The sequence below is a fragment of the Lynx canadensis genome, chromosome A3 (genome assembly GCF_007474595.2).
Source record: "Lynx canadensis isolate LIC74 chromosome A3, mLynCan4.pri.v2, whole genome shotgun sequence".
NCBI lineage: Eukaryota > Metazoa > Chordata > Mammalia > Carnivora > Felidae > Lynx > Lynx canadensis.
Window position 1 is genome coordinate 15341920 of NC_044305.1, and position 24131 is coordinate 15366050.

At 40.2% G+C, this 24131-nt stretch overlaps 1 protein-coding gene across 2 annotated transcripts in view; it reads right to left on the reverse strand.

Annotated features, from left to right (window-relative positions):
• Positions 1–24131, reverse strand: part of STK4 (serine/threonine kinase 4) — an 89296-nt gene that overhangs the window by 25583 nt on the left and 39582 nt on the right. For both annotated transcript variants that reach the window (XM_030309525.1, XM_030309526.1), the window contains one exon: positions 13313–13470. In XM_030309525.1, coding sequence (XP_030165385.1) covers positions 13313–13470 — 158 coding nt within the window. The remainder of the gene's footprint in view (positions 1–13312; positions 13471–24131) is intronic.

The following is a 24131-nucleotide window of genomic DNA, read 5'->3' on the forward strand; positions in this document are numbered from 1 at the left end:
ACGCACCCATCTTCTGACATGAGTGAACATTCGTTCTGCTCGCTTCACACAATGTCCAACTTCCAGAATGATGAACTACTTTTATCACTCATTTTATGCAGCCGGCCACCTCTCTGTACCACAAATAAGTTCCACACAGGAGGCTACATGCGCGAGAAGGGAGGGGGAGGCGTCTCTCGGCACCAGGCGTGTGCTGCAGCAGAAGCAATCGAAAAGTGGCCGGATTTGAAAACTGCCAGCATGTTAACAATTTATGAAAGGAGGGGCGGGCGCAAAGAAAAACTATACGGAACAGACAAGTAAGGGAAAGCAAGCAAGCACTGGGAAGCCCCAAGAACGGTACCCACGATCACCCTGGGTAATCCGTTTCCAGCGGGCAACAGCTCTCCTTCCTCTCTCTTACAGCAGGTCGACGTCAGTGTCTCTGGGATGTATTTCTGGTTTTCAAGTGGAAGTCAGTGTCAAATCACCAGGGAAAGGGGATTGGGTTACTGCAGTTTCCTCTGCGGACAGTGTTTCAGCAAAGGCAGGGGGAAGGGAGGGAAGGAGGAGGAAGTTAACATTTATGAAGTGCCTATGTTGAGGGCACTTAATATGCACTACCACATTTAATTCTCATACAGACACAAAATCCATCTGATAGGTGCTAGGATTACCTCTACTTCGCAGATGAGGAAACTGAGGCACAGAGGGGAAAAGAAACTAGCCTAAAACTAGACTCGGTAAGTGCTGGGGTCAGGATCAGGAAGGTCTGACTGCAGTGCTTTTAAGTAGCAGGCGTTAGCAAACCAGCAGGCACTTAGGCACAGGTACGCATAGGCAACTCATGTGTCCTCACAAACAGACCCAACGGCAACGTTGTAAGACCTTCTAAACAAATGTGAAATACAACACTTGCCTGTCTGATACTTAGATGTGCAGAACAACCTATGTACCCAAAGAGCTCGATCTTTCTCAATAGTGTTTCAATACATTTCTCAATAAATATCAATATTTATTTCTCAATAAATTTCTCAGTAGCATTTCAATTAAACCAACCATTCCTCCTGTCTGAATCCTCTTCTCCCTACCCCTTCTTCCCTCAAAATCTCAGTCCCAACAGCATCCAGCTCCAACAGTGAGATGAAGAAAGGAAAAGAGACGTGCATCCCAAATGCATTCCATTCAGTTTCTGCTGCTTAGAGTAAACGTGTCATCAAAGGCAGAAGACGCTCGATTCTATTGTATTTCATTTGAGTGGCGGAACAAGATTTTTTAAGTAAATGTACTCATGTCAGAAGACGGAATGATATAAGGAATACATCTCAGGTAATGAGAAAAGTTCACATCATGTTTTTTCTTTCAAAGGCATGAGGCTATAAAAGCAAATACTGCTTTCAGAATTCTAAAGGAGATTCTTTCTTCAGATGGGGGTGAGAAAATTGGCATAAAGCTCCTTGTCTTCTCAGTATTTCACGTTCCAGAAATATAGATTACTGAACTGTCAGGAGTCCATGTGAGAAAAAAATGGGAGGTGAGGCTGAGAAGGAAGACTGGAAAAGTATCTTTGAAGCTCAAAGGAAGAAGAGTGAACACAGATACATCTAGGTGAATGAGATCACAATTCTTTTTTTTTTTATTATTTTTTTTAACGTTTATTTATTTTTGAGACAGAGAGAGACAGAGCATGAACGGGGGAGGGTCAGAGAGAGGGAGACACAGAATCCGAAACAGGCTCCAGGCTCTGAGCCATCAGCCCAGAGCCTGACGCGGGGCTCGAACTCACAGACCGCGAGATCATGACCTGAGCGGAAGTCGGCCGCTTAACCGACTGCGCCACCCAGGCGCCCCTAATTTTTTTTTTTTTAACGTTTATTTATTTTTGAGACAGAGAGAGACAGAGCATGAACGGGGGAGGGTCAGAGAGAGGGAGACACAGAATCCGAAACAGGCTCCAGGCTCTGAGCCGTCAGCCCAGAGCCTGACGCGGGGCTCGAACTCACAGACCGCGAGATCATGACCTGAGCGGAAGTCGGCCGCTTAACCGACTGAGCCACCCAGGCGCCCCGAGATCACAATTCTAAGTCATGGCTGTGGGGTCGGCAATAAAAAAAACAATTTACATTTGCCCCAGCTGAAAATTTCAAGTTCTGCTTTCTAGATTGATAAATAATTTACATTTAAAAATATTTTTTAGCCTTTGGAACCTTCTTACTGATGAAGAGTAAATAATACTAAACTCAGAATAGTTTTCCTTTCTCTCCTCTGACTTCAAATTTAGCAAAATTAAAGGAACTGAACCAAAACTGGCTTTGGTTGTAATGAGATTCATACTCAAAGAAATTTCAGGTTCTGATTACAGCAATTAGGAAATCCCGTCCTCCGAGAATTCCTTCACTTGTTAATACCAACCCAAGAACATTCGGACACTCCTGCCTCTAAGTGTTTGCCAGGAGACTGATCACGCACCTTCCTGTGATACAGGTGCTATGACTACGTTGAAGTCTAACTGGTTTATATAAACAGCACCAGATTGTGGCAGAGAGAGAACTCTGAATAAATTTACTAGCTGCCAATAAAACAGAAAACAAACAAAAACATTAACTACAAAAAAAAAAAGAGAAAGAGAAAGCTATAAAGGCATAAGTATGTAACTCGCTTCTCAAAACTGAAAGACTAAAGCATGAGCCTTACAAAACAAAAGTGGCAAATTACAGAAAGCTCCGTTCTCTGTTTAGGAATGGGTTGATGAAGTGATCGACTTTAAAATCACTACGAACAACCTAAATGTCTATCGACATTGGACTGGCTGAATCAGCTGTCATACAGCCACACAACACAACACTAAGCATCAGAAAAAATGGAATGAGGACTCTCTGTACAATGCTGCGGAGTGATTTCTAGGCTATACAGTTAAGTGAAAACAGGTAGATTAAAGTACATGATGAAAGTATGTGAACTATTGCTTATCTAAGGAGAGTACAAATACACATGTATATGTAAATATATATAACCAAAACGTAACAACAAAAAAGGAGAGAGGCTTTAACAGTAGAAGTTTTAATAGTAGAGGGTTTAAGGACAGAAGCAAAGTCCAAATAACTCTGTTCTGTAAATCTACCTTTGGAGCTGTATAGTTTATATAACTGTAAACTGAAACAATAAAAAGCAATATCTAAAAACACAAGATGAGAAAACAAATCTATCTACATACTGTGTCTGTGGCCTAACCACACAGACAGAAATCATTGCAAGTGACTTAAGCATACAATGATTTGACCGCACATCTCACCGGGGATATGGCCTAAGGACAAAGAGAAGTGCAATACAAATATTAAACTGTTTTCAGTAATTATTGTTGGTGGAAGTGATGGTATTGTGATTTGGGGATGGCATATGTACTGTGGGACATAAAGCAGATGACAAGTTACATTGCAGTTGCGGAGACCCTTAGGGTGACGGAATGAGTTACAGATGTAGGATCGATGTGTTTAAGAGCAAGCCCTGTAGTATTCAACCTGTACTGGAAATAGCATAAGAACTCATGAGTTTGTAATAAACATACTTTCTGGTCTTACCCACTGAAAAGGCCTATGGGAAAATGATGACCTAACTGCAGTGAGCACTCCCTGTACCCAGAACATGGTCTCTAAATACTATTTCCCACTAAAAGGAAGCAGAAAATTCCTCCTAACAATGGCTGTTTCCATGAATTCAAAAAAAAAAAAAAACCAAAAAACAAAAAACAAAAAACAAAGAACAACAATAACAACAACAAAAAACAGCAGAATGGTGGTTGCCAGGGACTGGGGGTCAGGGAAAAGGAAAGATGTTGATTAAAGGGTACAAAGCTCTAGTTATAAGATGAGTACTCTCTGGCAATCTAATGTACAGCATGGTGACTATAATGAGCAATAGTGTATCATATACTTGAAAGTTAAGAGAGTAGATCTTAAAACTTATCAACACACACACACACACACACACACAATTGTGTGTGGGGATAAAAGAGTTAACTGACCTGACGGTGGTAATCATTTCACAATATATACATGTATCAAATCATCATGCTATACACCTTCAACTTACATATATTCTGTGCCAATAATATCTCAAAAAAGCTTTAAAAATGTGGCTGCTTCCAGGTTTGGAGCAAGAAACATACAACATGAGCCTGGAACAGCTCATCACATTAGAAAGAAAGGAGGCCATGAGAAAAGTTGCTGGGGAGTACATACATCACTAAACCAATTTTTTTTTAAAAGAAGTATTGGGGTCATAGAGAGATGGAAGAATTTGAACATAAAAAATAGTAACTGCAAAGATTGAAATGCATCAAATATTTTAATATCACTGCTTTTCCTATATAAATTATAGCTGAGATTACATAATTAATGAAGCACCTCACTATAGAAATATTTCAGTTGGTAAATGGAAAAGGAATGATCAAATGTCACAATTTTGCAACCCCTAATGAAATAATGCATGTAGGCAATGACCCTCAGTGACTTATAGAAGAGAAAGAGAGATGAGCATATATTCAGGTATTCTGAACCTCCTGATGGAAGTGCACATGCCATCTATGAAATATCCTTGCCAAAAAGAACTGATTTTAGTCTGAGTTAGCTTCTAGATCAGCAGTTCTTGGAGTACAGCCTGCAGACACCTGGGAAACCCTTCACACCCTCTTAAGGAAACTGTGGAACCAAACTGTCTTCACAGAGATATTATTTGCCCTTTCTACTGTTGCTGACATTTACACTAATGGTACAAAAGCAACAGTGAGTAAAACTGCTAGCCCCTCTGTATGAATCAAGTGGCACCAAACGGTACTAGCAGCTATTGAATTCTTCACGACCACAGGCTCCAGTTAAAAAACAAAAACAAAAACAGAAACAAAAAACCTAACAAGGGGCAACTGGGTGACTCAGTTAAGCATCTGACTCTTGATCTCAGGGTGGCGAGTTCAAGCCCTGCCTTGGGCTCCATGCTGGGTGTGAGGGCCCACTTAAAAAAAAGAAAACAAACAAACAAACAAACAATTTCCTTAAGAATGTCCTTGATGGGGCACGTGGGTGGCTCAGCTGGTTAACTGTCTGACTCTGGGTTTCGGCTCAGGTCATGATCTCAACACTTTGTGAGTTTGGGACCCGCATCCAGCTCCCCGCTGACAGTGTGGAGCCTGCTTGAGATTCTCTCTCTCTCTCTCTCTCTCTCTCTCTCTCTCTCTCTCTCTCTCTCAAAATAAATAAATAAACTTTAAAAAAAATGTCCTTGATGAAATAGTAAAAAGCAGTAATTTTATTTGAGTTCAATCTTGGAGTATGTCTTTTTAATACCATCTGCGACGAAATGGGAAGTTTGCATAAAGCACTCGGGCCATGCCGTGCACTGCACTGGGTTGGCTGGCTTGAAGCGGAGTGCTTGTGCAAATAAGCTGTGATGCGAACGAGCTGCTTTTCTCATGGAACACTGTTTCTCCTTGAAAGAATGACACACTGTGGCCACTCGGACTCGGAAACGTGGAAGCCACGTTCTCACAAATGAACAAAGTAAGGCTTGTCGCTTCACGGGAAACCACGCAAGAGTGTGCGCTGCCAGCGATAAAACTCCAACTTGCAGGCATTAGGTTCCATTCGGCCAGTGGGATAGTTAAGGCTGTGTACTCGTCTTTTAAAACTCATTTCTAAATAAATGGGCAACAAACTCAAAGACAAATTGTTTGGACAGTGATTCTTTTGTTTCTATACAATGGCAGATAACGTTTCAAGCTGTAGATACCTCGTTCCCAGAAAACATCAAGACGCATCAATTTAAACATGAGTCAATAAAGCATTCCTGCTACCATATTGATAATTTTAAATTACAAATAAAGTATTCATTCTTACCTCCCACCTAATGTCTAATTGCTGAAGTGCATAACTAAAAGCAAAGAGCGCAGCCTCTCACACAATGAATAATCAATTATGTCCTGACAGCAGCATAAAGCTTCTTTACAAAAACCCATAGAAATCTCTGCTTCACAGTCACATTTGGAGCCCTGACCTAGGAAAGGAGAGTTAAGACAAAGTTTGATGAAATCATAGGCTGTTGTCACCCTCCTGGGGAAACCTTAGCGCTAAAATTTATCTTTCCCTACCACAAAGAGCCATCTGAATGGCTTTAACTGCATAGGGAATCCAGACAATCAATCTTGTTCAGGTTCTGTTACTTTTATCAAATTAAATTTGAATTAACAGTTCAATGGTTTTGCATCCTGATGGGCCCATTATCGCACAACTTCAGAGAGATATTAGTTTAGCTCTTTGAGTTGCATTAGGAGTCTATTATTAATTTTTCTGATACACCAAGGAAAAAACCTAAAAGACTACTAAGTATTTCCCAAAAAAGAAGGGCACACGGGGCATTTCCTTATCGACCAGCTGGCCTTTAGTCCCGCACCTCTCCGCTCACACACCCACACCCGCTGGGCTCCAAAACACGATCTCTCCGTGCTTCCCGGCATCCCACATTCCTCAAGGCCTCCACGTACCCTTTCCCTCCTCTAGATCAAGAATTCCTTTTCTTCTTTCAAAATACACTTCAAATGACTTCCTGATGCCTTCCCTGGGGTTCCTGCTGAGGTTCTTGCTCCCTCTTCTGGGCTTCTACAGCAATTTTTGTATGTACTTTATAAACAGAATTTACCACAATAGCTTAGAGAAGGTGGTTAAGAGGATGGACTCCGGTGCCAAACTGCTTTGTGTCAAATCCCCGCTGTGCCACTTACCATCTGTACCACTTTAGCCCATTACTTACTCTCTTTAAGCCTCACTTTGCTCATCCGTAAAATACTGCCTGCCTCCTGGGAAAGTTACAAGGACTGAGCTAATACATAGGAAGGACTTAGTCCAATGCCAAGCACATAGGAAGTTCTGAATAAATGTAAGCTATTATTAGCACAATTTATCAAAGTGATTTGATTATCTGTCTTTTTTGCTACACTATCAACTCTCTCAGGATAGTGACTGTATTTGTTGAATTAATTCAGAGACTGTGTCAGTATAATCAAAATAGTGTGCTAACCATGGGGCTCTCTGCTGTCAGCGTAGAGCCCACTTCAGATCCTCAGTCTCCCTCTCCCTCTGTCTCCCCCATTCACACACTTTCTCTCTGTCTTCCAAAATAAATAAATCAACTTAAAAAAAATAGCGTGCTAACTTTAAGTCAGGCAATTGCTAGATGTTAGGAATACAAAGATGAGTTAAATCAGTCCTGGCTGTCAAGGATCGCTCAGCCTTGCCTATTCACACAAAGTATACATACAGAGGGCTTCAATGAATAGAGACTGAGTTAACGTGGGGGGCAACTACTATCAATTCTGTAGAACGAGTCATAAGAAATCTGGAAACAACTTCATTTGAATAAATAAGAAACTTACTCCAAAAACTAACAGACCAAGAACTAATAATCAATACTTAATAAAGTTATTAAGACTGAAAAGTACTAGATCATTTAGATCTGCAGAAGCTCTGGCTGACTCTATTTAGACTAGAACCAAGAGTGGGGGTGCACCCGGGTGGCTCAGTTGGTTAAGCATCCGACTTCAGCTTAGGTCATGATCTCGCATTTCATGGGTTCAGGCCCCACGTTGGGCTCTGTGCTGACAGCTCGGAGCCTGGAATCTGCTTTGGGTTCTGTGTCTCTCTCTCTCTCTGCCTGTCCCCTGGTCATGCTCTGTCTCTCTGTCTCTCTCAAAAATAAACATTAAAAAAAAAAAAAAGTGGGGGGCACCTGGGTGGCTCAGTCGGTTGAGCATCCAACTTCAGCTCAGGTCATGGTCTTGCGGTCCGTGAGTTTGACCCCCACATCGGGCTCTCTGCTGACAGCTCAGAGCCTGGAGTGTGCTTTGGATTCTGTCTCTCTCTCTCTCTCTCTCTGCCTCTCCCCTGCTCACACTCTGTCTCTCTCAGAAATAAACATTAAAAAAAAAAAAAAAAAACCACACAGAAAAACCTATGCAGAATTTTTTAAAACATTCTATTTTTTTCAAATTTAAGCAATAGTTTAAGAGTAATAAATATGTTCTTGCTGTAAAAACAGTTAAAACTGATGCTCTCAAAGGTAATGACTCATCAAATCATTTCATATGCTGTTTTTTATCTCTGCAGTCACCTGTGTGCATATATGCAGAAATATGTAGCATGTTTTGTGGTTATTAAAAAATCTACAAAAATGGTATCACACTGTTCACGTTATTTTGCATTTTACCGTTGTTACACAGACTCCTATATATACACAGGTATGTTTCCTGACTATTCTCTACACCTCTAATCTGTGTTCTATTCCTATGCCAGTTATCACAATGCTTTCATTGCTGTGGTTTTGTGCGATCTGACGCCTGGTGGTACAGGTCCAACCTCATTATCCTTCTGGTTCAAAAACATCTTGATATCTTACATTTCCATATGGGCAGTAACTCTGGCCTATGTTTTAGACATCTATGTACCTAGGTTTTCAACTGTAGAGACATCACATCATAAATAGTAATATTCTCTTCCCACTCTGACATTCCTCTATCTTTAGTAACTCTCTCTTCCCTTCTCTCTTGCAGTTTTTTGGGACCTTCTTCCTTTTCAACTTGATCAAATCTGTCATGCGTTGGTCCTTTCCAAGAACCAGCATTTAGTTTTACAACTTTAACAACTCTGTTGTCTGTTTCCTAATGCACCGAATTCTCCTTTTACCTTTATCCTATTTTGTCTTATTTTCAGTCTTTCTTATATCCTGAAAATACACTTAAGCCTATAAATCTTTCTCAGAGTACCATTTTTGCTGCATCCTATAGGTTTAATTTACAGATATGAACCCTGCAGGGTACTTGTAACTCATTTCTAAATAGTTTACAACTTCTACTTTATCTTGAAAACAATAAATATTTGGAGATATACTCTTACATTTCCAAATGGAACAAAGTGGTTTTAGCTATTTCATTGTTAATTTCTCATTTTCTTGTGTTATAGTCTGTGAACGTGGCCTGTATGATTTCTTTATGGGATTTTTTTCTGAGCACTTTAAAACATAGTCAAATTTTGTGACTCTTCCATATATGTTTTAAAAGTGGCATGAGGATTTGAAAAGTGTTCCTATTTTCGGTTTTATCAACCTTCTTAACTGTAGTCCTCTGTTTTTTTTTTTTTTTTTTGTCTAACTGAAATGTCCAATTCTGAGAAGACAATTTACGCCTTCATCTATGGCTGCCGTTTTCTCATTGCCACCTGTGTTTCTAGCAATTTGGGAGAAGTATACATACTTACAGAAGTTCATGACTTAGGTCTTCTGACCAAGCACAGCTCTTAGCAATAGAAAACATATCTTTTCCCCATGCACTATGTCTTAGATTCTATTTTATCTGATATTAATATTCTTTCAGCTACTTCCTTTCAGCGAGGATTTTGCTGAGTGTGTCTTTTTCTTGTTTTAAACTTTTCAGTGATATTTTATTTTCGTTATTATCTCTTATTAACAAGACTTAGCTGGATTTTGACTGTTATTTTGATTCCAAGGTGATTTTAACGCGCTCACACGTCTATAATTACCAAAGTGTTTACATCGGGGCTGCTATCAACCATGTCACTCTGCTCCCGCCACGACGGGCTTCGTTCTCTCCTGACATCACGCCCACCACATCCGGCTTCAGAGCCTTTGTACATGCTGCCCCTCTTCATTCAGGTCTTGGTAAATGTCTCCTTGCTCTGCAAGACCTTCTCTCATGCTATCTCTTTACTGTGGCTTTTTTTTTTTCCTTCAATGCCATTATTACCTGAACAGATAGATTATCTGACCTAACGTCTGTCTCCCTCACCACTGCAAGCTCCAGCCGCATCTGTCTTGTTCACCCCTCCTGGCATTCGAGCCACCTTAGACTAAAAGATTACAGTGTGTTTCTGGAAGATTCGTGAGTCAAACTGGATTTAAGCTTACAGCTTTTTGTGGTTTTACAAACGGCAAAATGGGAGGGTCTGAATTCTCCTTGAAGCAACTTTCATTGCTTGCAATGTGTTTACAGACTCTGAAATGCCGATTTTAGAGAATATTGCATTTTCAAGCATCTTTTATTATACTTTTATTTATTTATACTTTAATCACAATATATATTACACATTAAAGGAAACCTTTGTTGCTTTTCCAACGTGGCAAATAAGGTAATTCATTTTAGAAATGCAAAAGTATTCAACTTCAGATGAAAATATGACGGTTTTTGTCAGTATCCAATTCTACCACTCCTGACAAAATTACTTCCTATTTGCCATTTTGGGCAAAAAATTCATTTCAAAATAGCAACTGCCTTCACAGGAAGAAAGAGAGTATCTTTTTCATAAGTAAAACCTGTTAAATGTATTAAATTTCATAGCTAAATGGTGTTAAATGCCTGGGAAATCAGCGTCTCTAAGAGATTGTTGAAGGAGACATGTTAGCTAGTCTGACACACAACCTTCTACAAACTCAGTGAAATTATTCAGAATACTTTCTTCACGCCACAAATTGGCTTGTTCTTTGCCAAATGTCACTTACAAACAGATACTTTCCGGGACGCCTGGGTGGCTCAGTCGGTTGAGCATCCGACTTCGGCTCAGGTCATGATCTTGTGGTCTGTGAGTTCGAGCCCCGTGTCAGGCTCTGTGCTGACAGCTCAGCCTGGAGCCTGCTTCGGATCCTGTGTCTCCCTCTCTCTCTCTCCCCCTCCCCTGCTCATGCTGTCTCAAAAGTAAATAAACATTAAAAAAAATTTTTTTTAATGGATATTTTCCTTCTTTTATGTGCTTCTTTGGAAACTCCAATAGGAGTACAGGAGACGCAAAAGGAGAGTAAAAAAGAAATTTAAAAAAATCACGCAAGGCTAATAAATCACGAATACATCCTTATTTCTGAATTTCTATACTGCCAGTAGGAAAGAAAAAAAGCTATACCGCACTCTAAAAACCTTTAGACCAGAATTTAGCAAGTTAGAATCAAGTGTAAGGTAGGTTAGAAAAAAAGCTGTATTGCACTCTAAAAACCTTTAGAGCAGAATTTAGCAAATTAGAATCGAGTGTAAGGTTGGTTAGAGCACAGATCACTCGGCACTGCCCCCAGAGATTCCGATTCACGAAGTCCAGGGTGGGGCCTGAGAAACCGCATTTCTAACAAGTTTCCAAGAGATACCAACGCTGCTGGCCTGGGGAAGACTCTTCAAGAAACTGTCTGAGGCCGTTATTTCAAATGCTCGGTTTGGGATTAAGGCAAGAGCTACCTAGCAAGAACTTGAAGGCATTAAAAATCATTTTCATCTGCTCTCTGGTACTTTTCGAAACAGCAGCTCATGTACACCCCACCTAAACTTTCTTTCATTGCTTGGTCTGAGATTCTCTTAAAAGAGAAATTAAAAGTTTTGTTGAAATTTGGACAGTAAAAGTAGAATAAAATTTTACATGGTAGGATAGGTTGGTTCAGGTACAATGTGGACATATACTCATCCTAAGGATTTACAGCAAGAATCCCAGTCAAATGCCCCTAAATGCCAGACAGGTCAGTCAATACACATGAATAAAGGAGGCCAGACATTGAGAACCAGACCTAAAAAGGGCAGCTGTTGTGCAGCTGCAGACAGTTATGGTCAGGTCTTCCAAGTTTTCAAAATAAGCCAGTGGTCCACCATTTTATCTAAAAGCTCTCAATTTTCAAACCTGAGCAACTACTCAAAGGTTTGTAAACACAATATAGGCACACAAAAAGGTCTGTGGGCCGGAGGCTGCCAGTTTACAAGCTCTGTGTAGAGGGAGTCACAGGACCTCCTCCCACCCGGGCCAGGCACAGTCCAGGTTGGGCAATGTGCTCACCTACTTGCGGCGCTCGTGGCCACTCCCTCCAGCAGCTGCCTATTCCCAGAATGGAAAGCACGCTCTCTAAACACCTAAGAAAGAAAGCCTCTCTGCATAAGCAGCTTGCCCACCAAAACAACTTCTCGGCCAGTAATCCTAGTATGGGAAAACTATGGCAGAGAGAAGAGAATTCTTCCAACACTGGAGCTACCGATCCAAAAACAGTGATTAAAATGCCCGGAATTTCAGGATCACTAACTTTTATCAAAGAAAAGGACACTACACCTAGGAATACAGATTTGAGGATTCTGAAGCTTTCTGTCACAGTGATGGTATCTGGTATCCAGAAGTTATTTCATCTTTGCCTAGAGACTCACTCAACCGAGAAAATCAGTCCTTACAAATACGCTGAAGGCAACCACGTGGGCAACACCGAATCGCCAAAATAATTCAAATCTCACGAGTCTACTAATAAATGAGTGAACAGCTGACAGGAACACGTGATGCTGAAGAAGTAAATGAATGAACAGATGACAAGGCACATGAAGCGGGCTCTAACAGGGCTTCAGGGACTCAATAGTAAAACAGCCTCAGGTGGGTTATTCTGATGCTCAAATGACCTCTGTCACCGTTAGCACACACGATGACATTCCTGCTACTGTACAGTGGTAGAAATTACATATGGGATAAGGAGGTCATTACCTCAAGGCCAGTGAGTAGGAGAGTAGAAAGACAGGGCCAGAAAGGCCTCCCAGAATCCAACCACAACGTTCAATCCAAATTCTTTCATAAGCAACATCAGAATGACGACAGAATTTAAGAGTGTAAAAGTTAAAAATCCCTAAAGAGAAAATTCTTTTCTAAAAATGTTCAAAAAAAGGAATGCAGACTCCTTAGCTTACTTTTTCCCCCAATTTTTTATTGCCTCTGCTCACTGAATCTCTGTGAACATTAACACGTGTCTGTGGTTGAGGGAGAATGTTCCACTGCAGAGAAAGGAAAAACACACCCGGTTTTTCATAAGAAACTTTGGAACAGTTTAATATTCATCCTCAGGCAACATTCAGAATAGTCCTCTCAGAGAGTCTAAAATTAGGGTAATGATTAGCAAAACAGAAAAGACACCACACACCAGCATGAACTGCCCTCCAGTGTAATTCTTAACTATAAAGTCACAATCCCAAATCAACTAGAAATGTGGGTCCTTACTCGATGAGGATTTCTTTTACCATGAAGAATTCCAAGCTCGACAAAAAGACAAATGGCAAATGAATAAAGGATTTTTAGAGCAAAGAAGATGCCATTAGACCCAGACCTACTCAAATGTCAGTGAAGATGTCGTCTCGAACCCATGAGGCCCTCAGCCCAATGGCCAGAGGCTTACACTGCACAAGAAAATGCTCTAGCGCTTTTGGTGAAGTGACAGAACTGGATGTGTGTTGTGGCAAATAACTGCCCAGCAGACAGAACCACTGGCTTCCAGCACTACTTACAAACTCATAGTCTCCATCCTGCGGCACTTTCCAATCTGAGGAGTTCCTCAGGGGGCCAGGTACACTTTTGCCGAAGCTATTGATCTGATTTTCCTTTTCTTTTTGTTCAAAGTATTCAAGGAACGATGGTTTTGCAGGCTGCATGGTCTCATCCCTTCCTGAAAACCAAGAACAACAAAAGGAGAAAAATGATATCTTCGACCTCAGATAAGTTTAATGGATACATCCATCTCCAGACGGCCTTCATTCGGCCTGTGTGTCAGTGGCTTTTTTAGAGAAGGACCCTGAGGAGAATCTAGTAAAAACCACAGGAAATGCACAAATGCTCACTCCAAATGATTCTCATGGAATTTCAGAGGACTGTGGCCCCCCTCAAATACATGCAAATATTTCCCCAGGGCCCCTTTTTCTGGATGGAGAGACTTGGGTGATGTAAAGACCCCGAGTAAGATGCAAGTAGTATTTTGGGGGTCTCCGATGGCAACACGTTCCTGTAACATTTAGAGTTAAAACAGAGAAGCAAGCAAAAATATTTACTTGTCATCTACGTAGACAACATTTTCTAGAGCCAACGGAGTAGAGAAGGGGAATGATACAATAGGGTGACTCCCTTTTGATAAACTCATGATCGGACTGGACTAATAAGAAAAATATGCATGAAAAAGCAAATAGAAATAAATCATAATCCATCCACTCCAGGAAATATTACGTAACTTTTAAAATCTTATTTATAAATGGTTTACAATAAAGCTAAAAGTTAAAAACAGGATACGCTATTATATGTACAGAATGATCTCAACTCTGTAAAATCATATATGTAGGGGGGAAAAAAAAAGACCGGAAGAAAATATACCAAAATGTTAACAGGGTTTGTCTCTCATAAGTAGATCTCAAGATCTCACAGAAGGAAAGATCTTGCAAGCTGGCATGGTCAGGGAAGACTGGTAGAGGGGGGGCTTCGGCTGGGCCCCAAACATCCCTGAAGAAGAATCAGCACTTAGGTGGCAGGGCAGTTACACAGCAGAGGCAGCAGGTATGAAAGCAGCAGTCAGTCACTAGTTAGTAACAAGGGCAAAAAGAAAAATTGTGCCTGGCACGACTTAACAACCTAGCTAGCTGAATGTATCTACTTCAACGTCAAAGTAATCTGTACTTCTAATTAGTATTCTAATACCAGGAAGTACAGAAGTTTTTTCCCAGTGCTTTCCATGAATATGTGGGTTTATACTGCCCTTTTCCCCAGTAACCAGGAAAAAAGACCAGAAGGCTCAAAGCCTTGAGAAATGAATGGGGAGGGGCATCTGGGTGGTTCAGTCAGTTAAGCCTCCAACTCTTGATCTTGGCTCAAGTCACGATCTCGCGATTCAGGAGTTTGAGCCCCATGTGGGGCTCTGCACGGACAGCACAGACCCTGCTTGGAGTTCTCTCTCCCTCTCTCTCTGCCCCTATCCCACTTGTGCTCTCTCTATATAAATAAATAAGTAAACTGAAAAAAAATTTAAGAAGTGGATGGGGAGGGGTCTAGAAGAGAAACACCAACAAGTGTTTGTCCCATGCAACCTTATCTCCCGACACCCCCTGGTCCAGTGTCAAGCAGGCACCCTGACTGCCTCTCAGACGTTTGTCATCTCACTTTACCATTGCCAAGTTCAAGAGCAGCCAATCCCAGATCTGCCCACTTCCAGATGCTGCCCAAAGCCTACTTCACTGGTGCCTCCTCACTAATAAGGGATTACACACAGTATTTACTAAGATCAGTGATTATCTGGTGAGTGTGTGTGTTGTTTTGTTTGTTCTAGGTACCACATTAAGGGCTTTGCACGCTTATTTTATTTAATTGTTGAGTTAAATGTAAGGTATCATTTCATAATCTACTTCTGAAGGGACTGCAACAAAATAAAACCTGTAGAAGTGGAAGTGTTTTGGATTTGTCGACAAGTACTTTTGATCGGTCCCCCCCTCTGGGACCAGGAACAACCGTGCAGCAAGCCTCCACAAATCCCACACACAGACAAAGAGTACTTAGAGAGCCTCCTGGAGCCATGTAACCATGGCCGTGCTAGCGACAGCTGTCACATATAGCACACGGTGTCCTTTCATACAGAATCTCCTGGCACAAACGGTGTATGGTGTCCTTTCATATGGAATCTCCTGGCTAGACAGTCCAACCAGCTGACCAGGACAGGAAGTCCTGAAACAAAATAGAGAGCCCAAATGGCTTCCAAACAATTAGTTATTTGGAAAAACACTGAATTGGATCCACACTTCACATCTTAAACCAGGAAAACTCCAAATGGGTAAAAGCTCCGACTGTAACAATGGAAACTATAAGTACTGTAAGAAAACTTGTGTGAATGCATTTAAAACCTGGGTGTGGAAGGGGTGCCTGGGTGGCTCAGCCTAACGGTTAGGTGTCTGACTTCGGCTCAGGGTCATGATCTCACGGTTCATGAGTTCGAGCCCCTGGTCAGGCTCTGCGCTGACAGCTCAGAGCCTGGAGCCTGCTTCAGATTCTGTGTCTCCCTCTCTCTCTCTGCCCCTCCTCCACTCATACTGTCTCTCAAAAATGAATAAATAATAAAAATAAATGTAAAAATAAAAAAAAACCTGGGTGTGGAAAAAGGCTTTCTACCTATGACAAAAACCCAGATGCAATGAAAAATGGAGAAATAAAAACCTTTTATGTAAAGAAAACATCATACATTTTTAAAAATTAGTAAGCACATATATAAGCTAAGACAAATGACAAACTGGAAGAAAATACTGGCAACAAGTACCATAAATTTGTTTAAAGAATTTAGGGGCACCTGAATGGCTTAGTTAAGCCTCTGACTTCAGCTCAGGTCATGATCTCACGGTTCATGAGTTCAAGCCCCGCGTCAGGCTCTGTGCTGACAGCTCAGAGCCTGGCGCCTGCTTCCGATTCTGTGTCTCCCTCCCTCTCCACCCCTCCTCTGCTCATGCTCTGTCTCTCAAAAATAAATATTTTTTTAAAAAGATCCAGATTTTGGTCCAACTATAAAATCCTGGGAAAACCATAGGTTCCAATCTACAAAAAGAGGCCCCTGGACCATTATTTCCCATGCCCCTTTACAGCTCCGAAAATTTCCTAATTCTATGAGTTGGCAGTAACTTATGAAAATGTATTTATGCTCAGTTACTGATAACCATTCAAAAGAAGTTCTTATCTCCAGAGGGATTATCACACTTGATAACCTCTAATCTAAAATATGCCACAGCTTAGATGTGTATGGGCATAAACCAAAGACCAGACCAAAGCAAAAAGTAGTTAGGACTCAACAAATACTTGTGACAAGACTGTCTCTGACTCTTTGAGTTTTTTGTTGTTGTTGTTAGCGGGGTTTTTTTTGGAGGTGGCAGGGGAGAAGTTGTCTTTTTTAAAACAGATGGAAGAGGTGACCAAATTTTTCTTGGCCCAAACTGTAATAAAGATATCATCTAGAGATGTTGGTTATAAAAATGTTTTATGTAAGTAAAGCTGAAGACATGAATGAATCTACTAGTAGGAGAAGCCAACTCAACTGGCAAGAAACAGCATGCATTCAAAAAAGAAAAACAGTTAGGTGTATTTGTGATTCCTGTTATTTAGTGGTTCCAGAAATTAACTGACTGCATCACAATATTCTTCCTCTGTGTTAGACTGCTTCCGTATTAAGTTCATATGGATCAGTCAGCACTCCTGTTGTGACCGATATTTTCTTACTAACACTGTGATTATAGTACCTGTTTTCACTCTGATTTTGTAGACTGATAATTCTCAGTAAACAGATCTGTATTACTGTAATAATTAGTATCTCGGATAGAACGTTTGCAAAAAACGGCCATGAGAATTCCCTCAGTGTCATCGCCCGTTGGTAATGCCCTCCCGCAAGATCAAGATCATGACCTGAGCTGAAGTCGGATGCTTAACCGACTGAGCCACCCAGGTACCTCTCAAATTCAATTAAGATTTACTGAGTATCTTCTAAGTTTCAGGCATTTTACTAGGTACTTTTGCATGACAGTCCTATCCAAACTTCATGAACACCATGAAATGAAGCAGGAGGGAGGAGGACCCGCATTTATTAGGCACCAAGTAGTAGATGATCTACCATTTCATGTAATCCTCGAATCTTCTGAAGTATGTATTATTTCCACCTTATAGGTGAGAAATCTGCTTAAGATTACGTAGCTAGTTACCAACAAGAATGGGATTGTCAGTTTAAGTCTGACTGTCAGTTTAAGTCTGGTGAGCTGCATCTCATACTGCAAATTCTCTAAAATTGAAATGAAAATTCTTGGTATGTCAGAACTGCCATTAAGGTGAGTGTAGAAAGACCGAGGGAATGGGATTTTCCCAGTAACCTTATCTTTGAACTTCTCTTTTAGCGCTCCTGAGCTGGATAATCAAGTGTGCTGGACAACAGCCTGTCAGTACTGAAAAGTGTAAGAGAATCAGTCCAAGCTGATTAAAGGCAATGCTGTCCCCAGGGCTTCAGCTGGCTGGTGGGCTTTTTGTTTCGATGTGAGCTGGGATATTTTTTCAGATGTATCCCAGGAAATGAAGACGTTCCGCTGAATGATAATTCCAGAAACCTGAAGCCGTAGGGAGAATAGACAGAGCCGAAAAGTCAAACTTTCTAAATGGCCGTCTCTTGCCCTGATTCTTTGATCTGACACAGGAAATGCATGAATTCTTATACTATGACTGACCCATTTTTCTTTGTAAGCGGCATCTGGCAAGCTCAATGGAGGATCTGTCTAAGCTCACAGACCAGGGGTGAATTCACAAGCAACTGTATCCCATGTTTATTTTTCTTTGAAAAATGCTATATAAAAGCAGAAAGACCTAACAAGCCAATGTGCATCAACTGAAGAATGGATACATAAAATATGGAATACCTATACAGTGGAATATTATTCAGCAACAAAAAGAAATGAAATACTGATACATGATACACGGATGAACCCTAAAAGCATTACGCTAAGTTCAAAGAGCCAGTCACCAAACACGACATATTTTATGCCTCCGTATGAAATGTTCAGAAAAGGCAAATCTGTAGAGACATAAAGTAGATTAGCTGCCCAGGCCCATGGGGTGAGTGGGTAGGATGGCAAGTGACTGCTAATGGATATGGAGTTTCTTCTAGGGGTGATCAAAATTCTCTAAAATTAGAGTGTCAACAAAACAGGGTATTATCCATACAATGGAATCATTCAGCCATTAAAAAGGAATGAAGCACCGACACATGCTACACCACGGATGAACCTTGAAAACATTAAGAGGAAGAAACGGAACACAAAGGCCACATTTTGTAGGATTCCATTTATATAAAATGTCCAGAATGGCAAATCCATAGAGACAGAAAGCAGATGATGGTTGCCCGTGAATGGGGGCAGGGGGTAATAAGAAGTGACTGCTAACAGCACTGTGGCTTTTGGGGGGGCAGTGAAGAAAATGTCTGGAATTCAACAGTGGCTATGGTTGCACAACCTTGTTAACTAAAAAAACCACAGAATTGTAACTTTCAAATGGTGAATTTTATGATATGGGAATTATATCTCAACTAAAAAAGATACATTTTTAAAAGTTAGATTGTGGTGATGGCTGCAAAACTCTGTAAATATACTAAACCCCAATAAATTGTATACTTTAAATGAGTAAATTACATGGTATGTGAATTATATATCAATAACTCAATTTTAGGGGTGCCTAGGTGGCTCAGTTGGTGAAGCATCCAACTCTTGATTTAGGTTCAGGCCGTGATCTCTGCTCAGGTCATGATCTCACAGTCGTGAGATCAAGCCCTGCATCAGGCTCTACGCTGGGCACGGATGCTGCTTAAGATTCTCTCTCTCCCTCTCCTTCCACCCCTCTCCCGCTCACACACTTGCGCGCACACCCTCCCTCAAAAAAAAATTATTAAAAAAACTAGAGATTAAAAACAATAATTCAATTTAAAAAAAAAGGACTTCTTTCCTCTACGGTTTACTTTTTTTTTTAACGTTTTTATTTATTTTTAAGAGAGAAAGAGACAGAGTGTGAGCAGGGGAGGAGCAGAGAGAGGGAGACACAGAATCCAAAGAAGGCTTCAGGCTCTGAGCTGTCAGCACAGAGCCCGACACGGGGCTCGAACTCATGAACCATGAGATCAATGACCTGAGCCGAAGTCAGACACTTAACCGACCGAGCTACCCAGGCACCCCTACAGTTTACTTTTATTTCTACATTCCTTTGAGCTATGACACAATGCCAGGGGAGTCAAAATTGGGAAAGAGATTGACCAAAGACTGAAGCCTGTCTTTTCCTATGGAATGACCACCTACTAGACATTAAACTTAATGCCCTTTCATTTTTACGTTCGTTTTTAAGACTGTCATTAAGTAAACCATAATGGTCACTACTCTGCCCTTAATTTCTACAGTAATAACTCTTTTCTACCTTAACAGTAATACATTCTGTTTAAGTTAGAGAAGTACACAGAGCCTGCATTTTCTTCTGTTTCATATTTGAATACTTGCAAGGAAAAAACTCAAGTAATCTCTCAAATGTTTTCTTCTGGCATGGAATAAAATGCCTTATCAGAGCGTTGTTTGTTCTGGTTTTTAATCTAACCTTTATTAGATTTTGGTCTTTGTGTGGTTTTTGTTTTTGTTACTAGGCACCTAAGTGTCTTCCACATATTAACTCATTTCATTACACAAGTTATTATCCAAGTTTCTGTGTCGGGCCATAAATATTCCTTTGAATGTTCTTTGAAATCACTGAGAATTGCTGGAATCATAAATTAGAAGATTCCCTGGAGTCCAACTGGAATAACTCTTCCAGTTCACCAATTTTGGCAATTGCCTCTTATGTAAATTGACATGACTTCTGGGCAGTGGTACTTAGTTATTTAAGTCTGGTGAGCTGCCACATATCTATTCAAAGAAATCTGAACCCAAATTTCAAAGAATTACTAACTGGAGCAAAAGAGGTACACATCTAAAAAGATATAGGAGGTTAACAAGTGAGAATGATCCATATCTTGGTTATTGCAAAAATTTCCCAACCGATCTTCCCTTTTCCAGCCTTTTCAAGCTCCAAATCATCCACGTGACTCTTCTAAAAAGCCACCTTGTCCTATCACTTTTCTGATCAAAATGTCTTTAAAATACCCTATTACCAACAGTAATTACCAAGTTCAAACTTCTCAGTGCAGCACTCAAGGTCCTCCAGCATCCAGTCAAAATCCACTTCAGCCAAATTGAATATTCAATGTGTATGTTTACTTTCTGACTTTGCACTTGCCTAAAATAGGCTCCCTCAGTCTTTCTGCACATCTAAGTCCTTGCTTTCCTTCTCACAAAACCTTTAATACTTGTCTGCACCACTTACCCAGCATTTTGCCTAGTTATATTACCTGCATATGTAAGTTATGGCAACATCAAATACCACTATCCAAAACATCTAGGGTAAGGCCCCAGACATAAAAGGAACCACAAGGAACAGTTATAGTACAGCAGGCACTCCATAAGTATTAGACAATGATAATGACAAATTTCATCTTTCTCTCTTAACCTATAAATTCCTGGTCAGCAGAAAATGACTCGTTTGTTTTTTATACACTACACAGGCATAACGCATTGTGACTACCTAATAAATACTTCTTGGTTGGCATTAAATATTTATTGTTAACAAATACTGATTCCAAATTGATATTTTTAGAGCATAAACAGTTATGAGAATCATCTACTTTTTCTATATAGATCCATTTAAATTGATTAAAATGCATCTCCATTTCTTTGCTGAATAACAGTAAGCAAGTCAGAACAGCTTAGAGCACCAGAGAAATATATTCCCTAACCAGTCAAAACTGATTTATCTGCCTCTTAAGCATAAGAGCCGAAGTATATCTTTTAAGACTCATTTTCCCTTGTTCTTCATTACTCTCATGCTACTGCCCTCTCCTGGAAAATACATTTCTCCCACGGCTATTCTTGGCTCTCTCTCCTTTTACCAATTTAACTGTAATGGAGCACCTTATCTTCCCAAAAATATAGGCCTTGAGCCCTTCACCCAAGCTACACTGAGATCTGGTACTTTCATATCCTAATATGTGATCTGGCAGAGTGTTTCGAATGAATTTTCAGGCACCACGTGTCTGTGCCTTTTGGCTCATCCCAAAAGAATCAAGAATGTTAATGGTTTCCAAAGATAAAATTGAGCCCAACATCTGGACAGAATTAGAATAACTGCACAAACAATTAGGATTTAGTCTCCACTTTACAGGATGACCTTGAAGTATTTTTCTAAGATAATTTTTTTAAAGTTCACTTATTTTGAGAGAGAAAGCACAAGTCAGGAAGGGGCAGAGAGAGGGAGAGAGAGAATCCCAAGCAGGCTCCATGCTGTCCACACAGAGCCCAACGTGGGGCTTGAACCCACAAACTGAGCTCATGACTAGAGTTGAAGTCGGATGCTTAACCGACGGAGCCACCCAGGCGCCCCTGACCTTGGAATATTTGTGCAACCATGAGAAAAGTCTAAGGACCAAGATGTCTGCTCTTCTACCTTAAATCCCACCCAGGAGAAAGATTCTGATAAACACACAGTGAACCACAGCAATTATCGTTCAGGGACAGAAAAAAATCCAGTCAGTAAAAATTCCACAGGATTAAGATAACAGTTTGAACTCAACAAAGGAAGGTTCAGGTGGATCGGAAGTCTAGCCTTCTTTAAAATCTGCCATCTTGTATTTTGAGCTATTTAACAGATTCTCAAAATACCTCTATCTTATTGCCAAGGAATGTAAAACACGCACACTCACTCACTCTCTCTCTCCCTCCCTCTCTCACTCTCTCTCCCCCCTCAGCACATTTTTAAAACATTACTGAAACTGACAGGTAACCTTACTTTAGTTCAACCATTTTCATGGTTTTAGTTCACCAGTGCTCAGAGAGATGGCACTTACAAAACACCATTAATGCCAAGAATGAGAACATAAAAACATAAAAAAAACATAACTAGCAAGAGAAAAGGAATTAGGATGCAAAAAAGTAGCCCTGGTTGAAGGAACTTTCAGGTCCAATTAAAAAGCCACTGTCACTCATTAAAAGACTCATAAACTTACACAACTCACCATTTTGAAGCATTTACATTCTAAGTATTTTCCATACGTTATTCCATATCATCTTACCAGCTCTACAGAGTAGGAACTTTTATGCCCCATTTTTTTAGACTAGGAAACTGAGACTCAAAAAAGGACGTAACTTGCCAAAGTTGAACGAAGTTTATGAGATTCTGAGCAAGTTTCAAAGCAAAGACTCTCATTCCAAAAACTAATATTCTTTCCATGATCCCTTTTTCTTTCTCTTACCCTTACTGAGCAGATACATTTCTAACGAAGTGTTGTAAGTTTTAGCTTTGGTACTATAACTATACCAATGCATGTGTAGAACTCTCAGACAATGTTGTGAGTAGAAAAAATACATGAACACTTAACATTCTCTGACAATAGTTCTAAAGAAATTGCACAGTAAGGCTACGTAGTAAAAGAAGTGTTAAAACACACACAGTACATTATGTCCTATTTACTACCCTTGCATATGCGATCATCAGTCAGGGAGAATGAGATGGAGAACATACAAGGGAGGCAATGTTAAAACAATCCCCTCCAAACCGCTGCAGGTGTAAAGAAACTAGGCTGTGAGTCAAGAATTTCCAACTTATGCAGCTCCAAAATTGTATCTGATGGGTAGTGTTGAAATAAAATCATTTCACCAAGAGCCTGGACTTTTTAACATGAAGAAACTTATGGCAACAATAGGGGCCTTCATGAGACTTAGGAATTTCTGGGGAACTTCAAATACACAGTGTTTGCCCCACATAATACTATCAAGTAATTTGCCCACAACATGCTTCTGAGTTGTCCTAACTAATTTATGCCATTCACTTTAAAATTCTACTTCCAAGAGATTAATGTGGTCATTACTCTAGAATAAAAATTAGAAATTTATGAATCATGTTCAAGTTTTAAATAGAAATCACCCACTTACTCCCTTTCAGAGTCTCATTTAAAAGGCTGGGTCTGAACTTGGACCACTGAAGGATTGAAAGATTGAATCCACTGACTCAAGCCTTTCAAATAAGAATGCCCACTACCGCCTCTACTATTCTAGACTCTACTGGAGGGCTTGGTAAGAAAGAAAAAATATATAAGGATCAGTGGCGACTGGGTGGCTCAGTTAAGTGTCCGATTCTTGATTTCATGATCTCATGGTTCGTGAGTTTGAGCCCTGTCTCAGGCTCTGCAGTAACAGCACAGGGTCTGCCTGGGATTCTCTCTCTGTCCCTCCCCTGCTTATGCTCTCTCTCTTTCATCTAAAGTTAAAATATATATATATTTTAATATATAATATTAAATATTTAATATATAATTTTATTTTCTCCAAGTCAGTTCGCACAGAGTTTTGAGTTTTATTTTAAAAATTTATTTAATTACTTGGTTAGGGCCATTTTAGCCGATGATAGCTGCAAAATTACTTCGTACAAATTTTGTCCAAAATTTCTGCATCATACCATGCTGCAGAAAGAAAACATCAGTTCTCGTTAAGGTCTACTGAGAAATCTGGGAAGAGAGAGGAAGTTTAAACTATTTTGAGACATTTTGGCAGATTTTACTCTTACTTGAACTTTGCCAAGTATGAGGTGTCCAATTTCCTACCTAAATAAAATAAAGACACTGTCCTAATGTTGCTGCGCTTACTTAAAATAGATTTTAAAATAAATAAACAATGGTCTTGATCGAGAATAAAGCGTACCATAGAAAGGGGATTT